The sequence below is a fragment of the Sturnus vulgaris genome, chromosome 5 (genome assembly GCF_052056855.1).
Source record: "Sturnus vulgaris isolate bStuVul1 chromosome 5, bStuVul1.hap1, whole genome shotgun sequence".
NCBI classification, from domain to species: domain Eukaryota; kingdom Metazoa; phylum Chordata; class Aves; order Passeriformes; family Sturnidae; genus Sturnus; species Sturnus vulgaris.
Genome location: NC_142247.1, coordinates 25205811 through 25222732, shown reverse-complemented (window position 1 = coordinate 25222732; position 16922 = coordinate 25205811). Strand labels below are relative to the sequence as shown.

The 16922-nt window shown below is 35.6% G+C and overlaps 1 protein-coding gene across 1 annotated transcript in view; it reads right to left on the bottom strand.

Moving 5' to 3' along the window:
• The window catches only part of CFAP54 (cilia and flagella associated protein 54), a 102449-nt gene that overhangs the window by 51758 nt on the left and 33769 nt on the right, over window positions 1–16922 (bottom strand). The window contains exons 23-32 of the mRNA XM_088166104.1: window positions 14370–14555; window positions 13211–13353; window positions 10637–10784; window positions 9514–9669; window positions 7738–7860; window positions 5573–5704; window positions 5040–5136; window positions 2231–2320; window positions 1461–1587; window positions 575–668 (exon numbers count right to left, since the gene is read on the bottom strand). Coding sequence (XP_088022230.1) covers window positions 575–668; window positions 1461–1587; window positions 2231–2320; window positions 5040–5136; window positions 5573–5704; window positions 7738–7860; window positions 9514–9669; window positions 10637–10784; window positions 13211–13353; window positions 14370–14555 — 1296 coding nt within the window. The remainder of the gene's footprint in view (window positions 1–574; window positions 669–1460; window positions 1588–2230; window positions 2321–5039; window positions 5137–5572; window positions 5705–7737; window positions 7861–9513; window positions 9670–10636; window positions 10785–13210; window positions 13354–14369; window positions 14556–16922) is intronic.

Here is a 16922-nt window from a genome sequence, read left to right as displayed (position 1 = left end):
ATGCTAGCAGTATTACATTACTATAGGATTACGAGGAACAAAACTCTTCCTCCAAAATAATATAAATCCATTAAGATTATTTGCATCTTCCAGTAAAAGTAAAATTTATTATAAATTAATTCTGAACAAAAAGCCTTTATTGTGCAATTAGAATATCTACACAGGAAGTTAGCCATGAGCAGTTACTCACAAAAAAGTGTAAGCATGTGCTGTACAAACAGGCCTGAGCTCATCTCCTTTTCTGAAAGTGATGGTACCCCAGTCATTTCCTATTACCACCATGCTATTTCAAAGCAAGTAAGGAAAGGCAAGTTTCTTCTGATTTTGGAATGCCTTATTCTGACTCATCTCAAAATCTCACAATTTTTGGTCTTTCAGATATATCCCATGCCAACTTTTCTTCCTGGTTTTAGGAGTGCAGAGGTCAGCTGAGGATTAGAGTTTGTATCCCAAATTTTAGCAACGGTGGATGTCTCTAGACGACGTTTTTATGAGACATTTTTTTAAAATTTATTTTGTTCTTATGGTATTGCTACCCCACAGAAACAAACAACTCCTTAAAAATAAAACTCACTTTCTGAACATCTGCAGCACATGTGCTTTCTCCCAAAGTGAAAGATCGTGCTTGTGCTGAAATTCCATCAGTACCAAGGAAGTTCTCATTCCTCCTGATAAAAAGTATTTTTAAAACCATAATCATCATAATCATTATGTTAAACTCCTTTCAGAGTAAAAGGTTATCTTTGGGAACATACAGAGCATATCACGCAATTCCTATTTCATTTGCAGTTTTAAATTCAAAAAATTTTATTTTCTTTATCTTCTTCAGAAAATAGAAGTGCTAATTTTCAAGGTTTATTATAGAAATCTGAATTTGTGAGGTAATATAACAACTATATCACCTTCCTAATACCTAATAAAACAAAACAGTTTTCTTCATTACCCAAATTATACTACAGAATTATGCAAAGAATTTCTTCCCATCTATTGTTTTGGTCTCTTGTAACCACAATTCCTGTTCCCTAAAATCTATATCTCATTTTCACTGATTACTTTCCTTTCATAGCTGAGAAACACTGATATGCCTTTTTAAAAACGAGATCTTTTCAGGTGTCTACAATTTGGCTCCATTTATCTTTTCCCCATAGAATTTTTTTTACACTATAGTAGGCCCTGATCAGTTTGCTTTTGATTTAATCCATCATACCTTCCCAAGCTATGCCACCACCCCATAATAACATGCCAAATCACCACAATTACATCTCCATGTCTAGTCAGGTCACAATACAGTATTTACTGAAGCTGTGTAATCTTCTGTGTTCATGGAACTTCTGCAGACTAGGAATCATGGAAATTACTCCTGATGGGTCTTCTGACAGGTAAAACTTACACTTTCTTTTATAACTGACTCTCATGAGCCTAAGTAGCAGTTTTTCACTACTGCTGTAACAGAGATCTACCTTTTCATGTAAACTTCCACACTGTCTGCCCACTCCAGAACACACTGAAACTTCTCTTCATTCAGGACTTTGTGCAAAAGTTGAACAAAGAACTCAAGGAAACGTGTTTGCCCTCTGAATTTAAGCACTGAAATAAAGTAACAAATAACACAGAAGTTTATGTTGTAAGAATATTCTGAATTCAGGTAGAATTACAGCTATGTATGTCTCAAAGCACTTATTTATGTCACGTTGCATGCTCATAGTGACACTAAAATCAGGGATACACAATGGCAGTTGCTAAATGCTTCTTGTGATTGGGCATCCAGAATCACAAGCTCATGCTATTTAATACACTCCTAGAATTACAAACATTATAAAGACAGAGATTTCTGGGAATTCCCCTTCCAGTAGAATAATTTAATGTGGAAATGGGGTATCTGAATTTTAAAAGAACATTCCATACAAAGAGAATCTTCAAAAACTTGGCACAATTTTTTTTAATTTACCTATTCCTAAGGTTATTAGAAAACAAACATTATTCAATTTAAAATATTAATATTTTATATACTTAGCATCAAGACCCCAAATAATTGGTAGCATTCACTTCTCAATGCTTTTATATTGAGAACTTTCTATAGCTATGTTTCACTTGATTTTGTATATTTGAGAACCAAATGAAGATAACATTTTCCCAAAAGCTTATTCCAAGCAAGAATGAGATTGCTTTACTGGCAACTTTCTGAAGTAAAGAAAGCTTTACAATTAATATAAACACCAACTATCCCTACCTTCTCGATAAGCACGCTCTGATGTCCAACATGAAATTACAGGGTAGAGGAACAAAGGATCTTCCTTTCCTGTAAGTTGTGTTCCAGGACCTGCATCAATAACCAAATGAAATCCATTATGAAAAGCAGTGAGAATACACCATAGAAACTCCACAGTAATTGACTATTATTGACTAATAACTCCATATAACTGACAATTAAAAGCTCCTTCTCTAGCACAGAGTTTGCTTTTAAATCTCTCACTGTCATCCAGAGAGAAATTCAAATGCTTGGTCTTTTCTTCTTATGTAAGTAGCTGTACAATTTAAATAAGAACTTACAGATGTGACTGATGATTCATGCCCTGCATATGGATAATGTAAACAGATAGAGGATTCTAATTTCTTAAACTAAGTACTTACATAAATATATGTATAGAAATTAATTTATATTCTATAAATAATATACTTTATATAGAATACACATATATGAATAGTATACAGAATATATAGGACAATAACTTGGATTCAAGCTTCTGACAGTTAAACACAACTGCATTACCAGCTGATGAGCACCAAAAAATGTTACATGTACTACTTGTCATTTTTCCTTTATAAAGAAACAAAACCAACTAATTTTGTGCTTAGGCAAGTCCTATGGTTGAAAAACATCAATGCAGCAAATCTCTGAAAAAAGCAAAATTAAAAATGCACTCTAGAACCAGTTGTAATTGTGCATCAGTAACTACAACCTCCAGTGAGAACAGTCAATTTAGGTCTGTTGAATGTAAATAATGTCCAATTAAGTAGGACTGCCAGCAGCAAAAGCAGACATTTTCAAATTTTCTTTTTAGGACACCGTTTCTTAGTACTCTCTCCCATTTGACAAGTTCAAAAATATGTTGCTCCAAATAAGCACTTTTGCAAAGAAAAATAGGTCCCAAAAATTTTTTAATGGGAAAATATTTGAAATTTCAGAATTGAAATGGCACTGTGTGTGAAATGTTTTGGTTTTCTCTTCATTTGAAAGAAGCAGTTTCAGCTCTTTTCCATTTTTCTTGTAGACTATCACCAATGGAAACCTAAGTGTTGACCCAATTATAAGGATTTCCTATGACAAGGCTTTTTTAAAAACATTTCTAACAGCATGCCCAACATTGCCCTAAACCATTCACATCTATTCATAAGGAGAGCTGTAAGCTTTGCATGGCCACATCAAAAGGCTTTTTCTCAATTTGTGTCCTGAAACTATTGACAAATAGGCTATCTCAGAAACAGAGCAGACTTTAGTGATCAATTATTTGCCAGGTACTGAAAATGTGGGGTTTTTTTAACTGATCAATCCATTAATTTAACTTTCATTAAGTAATCAACATGATTTTCAATTTACTTACAGAATTCTTTCCTCATGTGACTTGTTCTGCAGGAATGTAGGCACCAACGTGAGCAAAAACGAAGGATTATTGCACAGATTAATGGAATTTTTTCATCACCCCTTATCCTATTTTTCACAAGAATACTTTCTATCCTGAACAAATGCATATACAGAGATGATGGATGATAACTAGAATGTGAGGGGTGTGCCCTTGCAGCAAAGGCCAGTGGGCTATACTAGAAACAGCATGGCCAGCAGGTCAGGGGACATGACTGTTCCCTTCTCTTCAGCACCTGTGAGAGCACATCTAGGTTACTGTGCCTGGGTTTGGGCACTGCAGCACGGCAGGACCTGGCACAGCAAGGCGAGTGAAGGACAGCCAAGATGATAAGGAGCTGTAGTGCATGACAAAGCAAGAAGAGGCTGAGGGAATTGGGTTTATTCAGTCCTAGGAAGAGAAGGCTAAGAGGAATCTACACCTACCTAACAGGAGGAATACAGAATGTGGAGACAGACTGTCCTCACTGATAGCACAACAGGCAATTGAAACAAGCCGGAAATCAGAAAATTCCAAACACATAAGAAGAAAACCTCTCTAACCGTAAGAGTGGTTAACTATTGGAACAGATTGCCCATAAAGGTTGTGAAATTTATTTCTTCAGAAAGATTCAAAACTTGACTGGACAAGCATCAGAGCAACCTGATCTAATTGTACCTGTTTTGAGAAGGGGGTTGGAATAAATACCTTCCAGAAATGTCTTGCAACCTATACTTCTACAATTCTATCCAGGCTCCAAGGAGTACAAGATGCCATGTAAATACAATGGAAAAAAATCAGTGATGTCTCTGAGTTTAAGTTCTAACCAAATTTTCTTTATAATTCTTACTTGTTAATTCATCTTAGGCAGAAAATTCTTGTGCTTGATCTGGACTCTAAGACTTTTTAAAATTCATATATTCATTCCTGAGTTAAAAGGTAGTTAAATACTAGTATGCATGCAATTCCCTCACAAAAAGGACAATTTCTGTTAACTTTCTTCAGAGAGAATTTTCTCCAATACAATTTCCTGCAGTGGTCATGACTACTAGCATTGGCAGGGTATTAAGACAAGGTATAAATGGACAGTAGTCTTTGCCATTGCATTTTCTGATTTAAGGAGACAAAACAAGCCTAAATAACATGGAATCCAATTTAAATAGACTGGGAGAACATAAATATTTGCATAATTGTTCACAAAGGAATATTCCTTTTAAAGAATAAATGAGTCTTCCAGTGGAAATTACAAAAAATATGAATACACACATCACTACCAGGTGATCATTACCAAGATCATTATTGCTTTAGTTGATTCATCATAGAAGATAAAAGAAATAAAGGTAGTAAATGTGTTTTTTACAAACAAACCATAGAAAACTCCATGGACAAAAGTAAGAAGTGTTTCAACAGTACACCCACCTGGTTCTGTCAGTTTGAGGAGACTTGATTCAAGAGTACTCAGATTTTCTGCCGCTTTTGCCATTGCAGCTAAATGGGATATCCTTGAAGAACAGTTCTGAAATATTGAATATTTTGTTATGAAAGCTTAGCTTTAACTAAACTAAAACCAGCTTGTCAATAGCAGAATTTAGCTTAGATCCCAAGTCTTCTAAATCTGTATCTTATAATTTCATCCATATTGTATTATTTTTTTCTTTTCTGATGAAATAAAAATTCTGTTCATGATTGTTTTAGCACAGCATGTTTTGTCAAGCATGGGGACTCCCCATCTCTGGAGGTGTTCAAGACCTGGATGGGGCACTGAGCAACCCGGGCTTGTAGAAAGTGTCCCTGCCCAAGACTGGGGGTTGGAACTAAATGATCTTTAAGGTTCCTTCCAACCCAAACCATTCAATGATTCTAGTACAAAAATTAATAAATCTAGTCTTCAAAATAATAGAATACAGAATTTAGAGAAAAGAAAAAGTAAAAACCAGAGCAACTACTTTTACCTCTTTGCCAGTGTGTGTTTCTTCAGTTTTCACATCTGACAGGCTGGGTGAAACTGCTGGTGAGATCAACAAGTTTTTCCCATAGTTAATGATAAGTACTGCAAGTTCATACTCTTCCCATGAATGCAGTACCTATAAAAGAATCATCTGTTACAAGTTTATTAGTTTACATATGTAATATTTCATTACTCTCAACTTAAAATTGTCAAAATGCATGAATATTTTAAATAGAAATTAATTACTCAATATGCAAGTTTCTTTTAATAAAAAAACCCAGGATTGTAGACATGTAAAATAATTGGAATTGCAGATATGTTATCTATGCGTTCTGCTTCTGCTCAGCCTATCCCTCAGAGAATAGAAAGATTTATCCAGAAGTATCTATTGCTGTGATTGACATTCTCCCTGTTCTCAGGCAGTACTGCTATCAAAGAACATAAAGGGCAACTAAATGATCCTCATTTGCCTCTCTGGTATCAGGTGCACATTTTAAAGTCTCAACTGTATTACTGAAAGGACTGGTGAAATTTATTTTTAAATTACAAAATTTATAAATGAAAAGTGTAACGAATTTTTTTAGATGGTTTTATCTTCTTTAGATAGAGCTCTAGAGGCCCAAGTGCTTCTACTATGTGCAAGCTAACTTCACATTAGGATCTTTGCCTTTGTGATCCTAAGTGCATAGATTACCTTAGGATAAACACAGTATATGACCAGACTGTAAGTCAAAAGAAAAACATACACCATGCTTTAATGAGAAGCATTTGCAATTCACTCATTCTCTTTGCTATTCTCTATGCTATCCTGTTGAAATGCTATCTCTAAGGGAAAAAAAAATCAGCAATCTAAGTGGTAGTCATTTACCTGAGGAATCCAACAACAAACACTTAATCAAGGTTTCAAGGCTTCTAATAGGCTTTCTTGGTCCTGATAGCATTCACCTGGGGCCTATGCCTGTGGGGCCAGGAGTTCCCTCTCAGCTTAGCTCTAAACCTACAGTTCCTGCTGGCTCCTATATGGCAGAAATGTTGGTGTCCAGCTTGGTCCAAGTCATGCCTGGGTGTGGCAATGGATTCACTAGACTGAGCAGCTGGCCCACAGACCAACCTCTGAGCTTGACCTCAGACTGTTGCCATCATGATGGACCAGCCTGCTGGGCTCTGTCTGACCCTAGCCAGCTCACCAGGCCTTATCCTGACCTGTGGACTGACTTCCCAGCTTCACATCTGACCTCCCTCATCACCCCAAATTTACCTGATCATCTGGATGCCTGGCTGAACCCCGATACCACGTGCTGCTCTGCCAGCCATGGCATTGCCCTTGGCTCCTGGCCTCAGAGCCATGCCAACCTTGCAGAGCATTTTTAGGGTTGTTTGATGCTGGTCTGGTCTCGTGAGGTAAGCACGGACATTTGGCTCCTATAAAGACCAAGCTGAGGAATCACCAGCACAGAGGAATCCCTCAAATTATTAGCCACAGCTCAGCTTCAGTATGAGCTCTCAGTTGGTGTACCCAAAGCTAGAGGAAAGCCGACTTTTTCAGTATCACACATTTATGATAGCAAGTAATTAACTGCAGGATGTCTCTATACTTAAGGGAAAAAATCCAGTACCATGTTTCTCCTTATCTCACTAAATTGAGTCAATCACTAGACTGAGTATCTGAATCATAAATGTCATCTACAGATATATATTATGGTTGAAAGTCAAGGTATTATTCCTGCCAGCATGCAAGACTAAACAGTATAAAGTCCCTTGTATCTAATTAGCAACTAAAACAGATATGTTAATCTGATTAAAACTACAAATATGGATTATTTGCAATAAATAAACTTTTAAACTTATATATTACATGTATGTCTTATTGAAAATAGTACTACCTTAAATGTAAAAATACACACAATGATATAAAATGTAGATCTGATGACATGGACTAATAGTTACAGACTATTTTCTGAATAAATTGTAAAAGGTTAAAATGTCATTGTTATAAAAATGCACTGATTCAAAGATACTAATAAATATTTGTATGCCTTTACTATCTAAGATTGCTGGTTCTCTAAGATATCATTCTGAAGGCCAGCTTACTAAACCTCTTTTTTTTTTCTCAAAATGACAAGAAATATATCTCAAATGAAGTTGTAAGCATAAAAATACACACCATACCTTTGCTGTATGATATGAAGTACAAGCTATCATATGCTGAATACTCTCGTAACATCCTTCCTGTCTCCTTTGCAAAGTAGCACTTGGAATTTCTTGGAGAACAGCCAAGCATTTGATAAGGATCTGTAAATACAAGGGTTAAAATAAAGTTTGGAGGCTGGACCATACTTACAAGCTTGTACCTCTGTACAGCTCATTGTATTTCATGGTGAACTTTAAAAATACTTTGAAATCTAATGAATAGGATTATTCATTAGCATTAGCTGTACAACTGCCAATAATAAAATTTCCATTTAATTTAACACTGTCAAGATTTCAACCACAGCCCTTGGGAATAAACTACATATTCACATAAAATCCCAGATATTAATATACAGATCCATGATGGATATTTTTGCTGATTTAACTAACATGGAATCCAAGAATTTTTTATTCATTACATAATCCTACTGTAGGACCATTTAAAAATATATTGAGATGGTAAGAATTTCAAGGGAAAAAATATATATTTCCAGTATGCTGTAAAAATAAAATACTTCTTTCCCCAGTTCTGTCCATCAGAAATGAAAATAACATGTGCCTAAATTATTTTTCACTTTAATTAAGAAATCTGAAACAGGAGCCATTTCTAGTGGCTAGCTGTACCTTTAGCAGGACACCACAGCCAACAATGTCTTAATCAAGAAGCTATCCCTGTATTCAAATCGATGTTTGTTTGGGTTTTTTTCTAAGCACTCCTGAAAACTTCTCAGGGCCCTAAGTGCCCCAGTAGTCCTTCCCTGAGCATCCTCACTTGAGAGCTCCCCTCATACCCTCTGCCCAAGAGTGCCAATCAAGCTCAGGCACAAGCTTTCAGTCCCTGCTTGTGCTGTGCTGTGCTGGTCTTCTGTTCTTTCTCCTGGATGGACCTTGGACCTGTGTTGTAGCCTTGTCTCCAGCATCTGGCTTCAATTCCTGCATCTCTTGACTTTTTCTCCTGGAGGCACTCTGGGCCAGCCCAATAACCTCATGTTCTCTTGACTGTCAGTGCATCCTTTTACCAACATCCATCTCTGTCTGCCATATTCAGATGCTGCTGGTCTGTGCCTCACCTGCAGTGCAGTCACTTCACCCTTTCTCACAGAGCAAATAACTCTTTTTGCTGCTACCTAAAAAGGCTACCTAATTGCAGGAAAAAGATTTGCATGTTTCTACTGTATGCTTGCTGAATCTAAAAACCACATCTGCTGCTTCATAAATGGCAGGGGAAGATTCAGGTACTCTGTTTTTGAAGAGAAGGTGCTTGTTTCTGGAAAGGAGCACATGCCTGAAAACTAAAGACTGAATTATCAAAACACTGAATAGCTTTCTTTTCTTTAAAAAGAAAACAAAACTGCATATGAAGCAAACGTTCCAAAAAAACCCCAAAAAACAACAAAAAACCCAACACAGGCAAATGCTGCTTTTCTTTCCTCAAAATTGCCATCTGCAAATAACATTGAAGTAGAAATTACATTGTAGATTCTGCTACAGTTTAAAATACCAACAATCACCCTGAAGAAACAATCGATACTCTGCAGTTACTTTACCATATCTGAGAGCAGAAGGTGTGCAGCTTACACCAAACTTATATGCATTGAGAACATATAAAACTCTAAAAGGCTTTTCTTTCATCAGCTATTAAGAAGTCAAAGCCTAGAGATATTTAGCTCTCCAACTGTACTGCCTATTATAAGTTTAATTCGAATCATTATAACTGCAGGACCTGACAGCTGCTTTGTCTTAAAATGTTCTCACCTGAACTACTGGCACTGAAAAAATCTTATGATAAATAAGTGGGGCAAGGAGGCCATAACATTGTACAACAGACTGCAGGGTGTAACTTGCATCGTTCAAACAGTTGCTAAGTTCAATTGCCACAATCATTCTTTCACATTCTGCTAATCTAGAAACCTGTAAAAGAAAAACACATTTTTATTTAAATATGCACTCTGTTGTTTAAATCATTTGAGAGTGGAAGAAGATGTTATTGCAGTTTAAAAAGTAGGATAAGCAATAAGTAAGATGAAAGTCTAAAAATGAATTTACATTGAAACCTGTTAGAAGTATATTAAAAAATACCTGATACTAAAGGAAACGATTGCTCTTGATCTAATTGTGCCCTCTGAGTTTGCCCATATAATTTCCAAATTGAGGTTGATTAATAACCTCAAAGTATGTGGACTGGAAATTTCACAAGCTAGCTTCTCAGAGTAGGTAAGGGAAGGGTAATTCCTTCCTATCCCTTCAAGTTATCTGTTGCAGTCCTTGCAAGTGAGAGTTGACCTCGTAAAGTTACTGAATAATCAACTGCTCATGTTTTTTTACAAGTACTTTTGCAAAGAAAATAATAGAATAGGAATGCAATAAAACAGGAGGCAAAGCTTGACAATCCAAATAAAAAAGAAAGGGTGTTTTTTGTAATTAACATGCCATTATACTATAAAAACCCTGAAATCAAATATTAGTATATTAAAACCATTAAACCCTGTTAGAAGTCACAGCTTAATTAAAATACATGTATTAAATAGCAGAAATGTTTAGAATTTAAAACTCAAGGTAGATCTTAATAGGACAAAAATAACAATTATTATACTTCTTTCTTATATTATAGTCTACCACCACTGAAGCTAAGAAAAATCTTCCTTAGTAGAAATCAGTGGGCTTTCGATTAGGTAATAACTGATTCAGAAACCGTAACTGCAGCAGGATGTAAATAACCAACTTCTGAAATACTTCAGAAAAAAGGCCATGTAACCCACAGAAAATGGAGTACTCTGTAAATAGGATTAGTTGGTTGCCACATCTATCTTGCAATAATGAAATAAAGCTGATGAAAAAGTAAAATCAAATCCAGTATATTATTTTAAACCACACATACTTGCTCCTTATAAAATATCTCATTGGAACAGATGGAATCACAGAAGAGTGCTCCTTCCATGACATTAATGTCAGAAACAGCAAATATATTCCTCAAAAAGAGGTGCAAGGTAACAGGAGAAGTCTGAGATATAGCTTCAAAACGTAACCTACAAAATACAAAAGCAAAAGAATGATAAAAGCATGTTAATTATGATTCAGATCTTGCATGCCTGACACTGCATTATAATAAAATCAAATCTTTAGTTTTTAAATTATGGAAAGAAAGGATTACTATAACTTCTTCTGGAAATAAGAGTTACATATAAAACTGAAAAAATGCTTAAAATTTCTAAATTAAAAACGAAATAAATAAAAACATTACTTCTTTTGAAATTGCTATCCACTTTCTACTAATCTAAGATAGCTTTTCCGTATTTGCATTATCTAATCCAGGGAAACTAAATTTGAACTATCTTTGAAAACTTCAGATGCTACAGCTTATTTATTTTCACTGTCTCCTTTTACACATTGTTCTTCTGTATTCTGACAATGATACACGCAGTTGTGAAGTCCATTACTAGGTATTAGTAACAGACTCCTTTTCAACACTTAATGTCTTGTATTACAAGTCTCAAAATAATCTTTTTTATTTTGCCTGCTTTTGTGTCAAGATATTTTTTTGGTTGTTTTTTTCCTTCCTTGGGGACAGAGGGGGCATTTGTACTTGCTGTATTTTTAAAATATTTTTGTTACAGGAAAAATCCTATGGTTTTGAAGTACAAGAAATAAATTCCTTCTTCTCCTCGATCGTATTTCCTGAAAGAGACTGAAACTCGAGAAGGAAGATCAAATAGACACATTCACACACTTGACATTACCAAGATATCAGCACCGGGGCTTCTGGCAGGAAACACAGGTTTCCTTTCCCTCAGGCTCCCTCTGCTGTCCCTTCAGCCAGTCCAATTTCTTACCTGCTGCTCAGTAAACTGAAACTGCCTGATACTGCAGCTGTGAGAATCTTCCATGTTAATTGCAAAAAAGAATAAAGATGTAGATGTGGGTTAGGGATTTAACCCATTGGAGAGGCAGAAATAAGACACACAGCTACATGGTCATCCCTCAGGATAGGAAGGAAGCATTTTATTGAGAGCACGATTCATACTCATAGCATGTTCTGCAGAGCTAAGACAAGACAGTAGCTCATTGAATAATTGAGAAAGCGCCTCTGGGACAGTACTTCAGGATGAGTCCCACAGTTGGTACCAGGTGTTCATCTAATGTTGTTAATTCCATTCTATTTTGACCCAATTATCATCCTGGGAGAAAATCTCCCTCACTGGCACTGAACAAGCTATCAGCCTGGGAACGGATTTGTGAGAGAATCAGGAGAAACTCCAGCCTGGGAATGATTTTTCCTGGCTGTAATTTTCCTAGGTCTCTAACAGTGTGTCCACATAAAGAGGCTTGGCCATAACCATCAGAAAAGCAAAATCCCTGAAACTGTGCTGCACAGCTGTTTAAAATTTTCTGTCTTCATATGATTTATGTGAAAATAGATTCATTACAATGTTATCTCCAGAGCTGGATGTGTTAAAAAAAATTGCTTATGAGAAAAACAGTAATAACAAAACAAATGCAGAAAACAGCACAATGAATATTCCTGCTTTGTTGCCTAGGCCAGGGATAGATTAAAAAAGCCCACATAGTCACGAAATAGGATGTATAGTGGTTATCTGCCAGCATCCATGAAGTCCACAGGCTGTGTGTAAATCCCAAGTGTTGCTATGTCTATGGAATGTAACATCAAGACCCTTGGTGCCATTTGTATGTCTGGTATCAGACACTTGGTGGCATTTCAAGAGCAGACAGTGAAGTTGATTATTTGTATTTAGTTATATTAGATGGTGATTCATTACCAAATCATATAAAAGTATTCTTATAATATTTCATGTATATTAATTAATAAAAATGTCTTTTATCTGGGAATAAATTCAGCTTTGATGTGTTTCCGAACATGGACCTATTGAATTTCAGTAAACATAACCACAAAATTTCTAGCTGGGCTATGAACTTCTATACTTATGGTGGAACATCTGAAAGTTTTTCATAAAAGAATTAATTTTAAATATCTCTAAAGCCCTTTAGCATATGCAAAGATTACTGGCACATTATATAGCCACTCCAAAACAAGCTTAGCAATCATTTACCTATTTTGGTTGGTGTTCTTGACAAAATGTTCACAATTTCTGAGATCTATTGCTCCCTTAATTGGAAAGTCAAGAATCCAGTGCATATGATACATTTTGCATATGAAAATGCATCACACAAAACTAGTACCCACTCTAGAAACATTTCACAATTATCTTAAGAAAACAGCCATTATAAAGAATTAGGTGTGCAAATGTTAGCAGTTCCATAAATAACAAAAATCCTCTGCTAATTATAAACCTTTTTTTCAGAACATTTTTCATATCACAAGCCTGAACAAAATTCCACAACTTGGAACTCTTCTAAATAAAATGTGCACATCTATAATAAGAAAATAATTAAAATAATATTTAATTAATTATCTATAACTTTGTTTCACCATTACCTTTTTTCAGAAATAGTCAAATTACTACTTGCAGAAATAACAGCTGCATTGGGAGGCAGTGGAGAAGAATCTGAAACAAAGTAATCCCACATTGGTGAAAATGCTGCTCTGGCTAATCTGAAGTTGCCCGTCTGATAGGCCACCTACAAAACAAACAAGCAGTGAGTTGACATGCTCATGAAATAACCAAGCCAGATGAAATTATAGGATCAATAAGATTTCAAAACTCCCCACAACATGCAAATTTACAATTTCTCTAAGAATATTCTGACATAGTTGAACAAAATACACGTAGCAACAATCAGATTCTACTAATATTAGTGTGGCTCAGATTTACAATGAGAGAAAGCAAAGGAGTTCCTTGACTGCTGACCCATCTAACAGCCTTCTGTGGAAAACTTTACAAGCATTGTGCTGCAGTTTTTGAAGGCATATAAATTCATCTTGGTTCATTTTTCTTTTCTTAATATTGCAGAATGCCCTTCTGCATAACAGGACGCAAACTAAGCCAAACAAGTAGGCATAAATTCATGTGAATACATCTTACACTGGAATACTGGAATATTTTTGGAAAGCTTCTAATTGTTCCCCATGATCTATATATAGGGATATCTATCTATCTATCTATCTATCTATCTATCTATCTATCTATCTATCTTTCACTTTTCTCTGTGTCACAATCTGTTTCAAATATCTTTCAGTAAGAACACAGAAAATTATAATGATCTGACAACCTTTGTGGTCTTCCACAAAGATACTACAAAACTAATTTCAATATGAAAATGGTTGGCTTTGATAACTGCTAAGTTCAACAGCATTTTTTATTCCATAATGACTAAAAAGATGATTTCTAATAGTCTCAACCACAAAAATTTAAAAAAAAATATATAAAAAAAAGGAGATGTTAAATGAAGACTCTAAAACAGAAATGGGTAAGAAAACTGAGTCCTTTCCACTTAACCTGACATTTAGGATAATTTTGAATTAAGAATCAACTTACTTAGATATACTATTTTTATGTTAAGATGTGACTTGTACTTATCAAGTTTTTGGCAAGAAGGTCTCAAGCTGTTACCAGATGCAGTTTTAGAACAACCACTGAAAACAAGTAATTACAACCAAATGAAAGTAGGTGTCAGTTATCATATTCTAACCCTACCTGAGTTAGATATGCTCGAACAGTAGTAGCAGAAAGGGGTGGATAGGCAAGGATTGGCTTAGTCATTTGCCCAACAGCATCTCCAATAAGTTTTCCATCTGAAGAATACGCTGCGACAGCAAATACGTATTTCTCATTGGCATCTAATCCTTTTACTTCTAAGAGAATTTTCCCATTGGCCGGTATCTACCAATAAAAATATTTCTCTAGTTATACTCACTGTACATACAAAAAAAAAATCCAAATTCTAAACTTTTATTATTAAACAAACTATTGAATGGTCTTGGATACAGTCAAAGTACAATCTAGATTAACAGCATGCCATGTACTAGATTCTTGTATTAAATTCTTGAAAATGATGAGAAAACAATGAAATGATAGGTGTAAAAAAGCATCAGTTTTCTCTAGAATGCTGATGTGTACACAGAGCACATAACCAAAGAGAACAGTTAAGTACCAGGACCTGATGTTTTTTCTAAGATACTTGTGTCCATTTGAACATTCACACAGTGACTGTCCACGCTTGCAGTCACTGAGCTGAAACATTCTGTCCCTGAGCTGTGCTTCAAGACAAAGACCATACTGCTCTCCTTCATACATGCCACCTTCTTGTATTAGATATAGGCAGAGATATCTCTGGCCCTTTTGGCACCATTAAAAGCACTTTGGTGCCTGTGAAGCAAACAACATACTTTCAAGATCTTCATTTTTCCTTCAAGTAATTGGATACCTGCACTTTAACATCATGGCTCATTCCTAAGAGGATTTTCCACCTTTCTCTCTGTGACCAAGCTGACTTACACAAGAAGATTCAGACTTCAAGGGTCTTGAAGCAAGAAACAAGTGCCAGTAATGGAAGGATAACATAAGAATCAACGCAGCATATAACGCAGCATAACTCAGCATAATGCAGCATCAACACAATGCTCTTATTCAAACAGTCTGTCCTTCATAAGGAGACCTCAGAACAACTGAAATGCCCTCACATGCTGGGGTTGAATCCTGAATCAGCAGACCAGAAATAAGTGTACAACAGTCTGCAACATCCCTTTATGATAAATTTATAGATCATTCAATCCACAAGAACTTTAAACTTCTTTCTTAGAGTCAGCAGATAGAGACTTTGTCTGTAGACCAGCATTTTGCAAAAGCATATCCTAAGGCAAACAGAAGTTCCATTGCAGAGGTGTTATGGTTAACCTCAGGTTTGTGTGTCTCCAGTGCCTGTCAGAGCTAAGATGGTCTGGCTTGGACTGCAAAAAATTCACAGGAAAAACAGCTGGAAGTGGGGTGAAAGTCACCCGTCAAAAAAACTTAATTCACCTGATATGGGACAGAATATTGAAACTAACTCCCTATACATCACAGGAAGCTTGGTTTTGTGGATTTGATTATCAGAGTATCGGGAATAACATCAAAGCCTCTACCGCCAGTACTTACAAGCACCTTCTCTTAGCATACACTTTCCTGAGAGAGCCAGGGGAACAGTGCAAAGGGGAAGATTCCCTCTCCATCACCAAACATAAGCCTATCAATGTAAGCTTGCTTACAAAGCTTGGAAAGCCTGAAACATCAGGCAAAAGAGGTGGAGATCATTCTTCTGTCACAAAGCACATGTGACCTGCCTTGCAAAGAATAGAACTCTTCATAAAGATTTCCAGATATAAAAATGATCACTGAGGTGATCAGTGAGGTGTTAGACTACAGAAAAATCTGCTGATGAGGACATGCTGAAGCTTTCTTGCTCCTTTCTTTAATCACAAAATGCACAGTATTTGGATGGTTCGTTGTATCTTGTCATACAGGAAGACAATGCAATAGCAGGCATGAGTGAATGAAAACCAGAACTTTCTCAGTCTGTGCAGAAACACCAGAATGTGATCCTAAAGGAAAAAAAATCTACCTAAAAATGTGAAACCACACCAAAAAACCAAGAAAAAAAGAATTAAAGGTCAAATTGTAATGAACAAATAACGTAGGAGTACTAACACAGTCAACATGATCAGTCATAAGTAATTAAAGATGTGTGGGATGATTCACCATACCACATGTTCACAGAATGAAAGGGAAAGAGCATGAACCTACAAATAAACTGTATCTGAATGTGAAGGCTATTGAAAAAGTTACGTTATCGTGCTGCCAGAATTAAATAAGGCAATGTCTTTTTTAGAAGAAATAGCTGATAGAAGTTACACAATTAAGAAGAGTAATGAATTTTTATATGTTTAGAATTTCTCCTTTTTTTAACTCCTGGAAAGAACAGTGTCCGGAGCACACTCTAGAAATACTTCATATACTTTCTTTTATTTTTGCCTTTCTTAGAGATCACTCAAAAGAACATAGTAATAATAAGGTTCAGATTTGTTTAACTTGAAGCTTTTGAGTAATTTAAATTTTTATTCAAAAAAGATTCCTGAAAGTTTTTTGGTGTAAAGATAGAAGAGTTTGTCAAACGTTTAGCCAGTTATATGATTTTTAAAAATGTGTCAGATAGAAAGATTTAGACAATTGGGTTTTTTAGAGGAAGGGAGGAAGAGTTACCTAAAGAAGTTG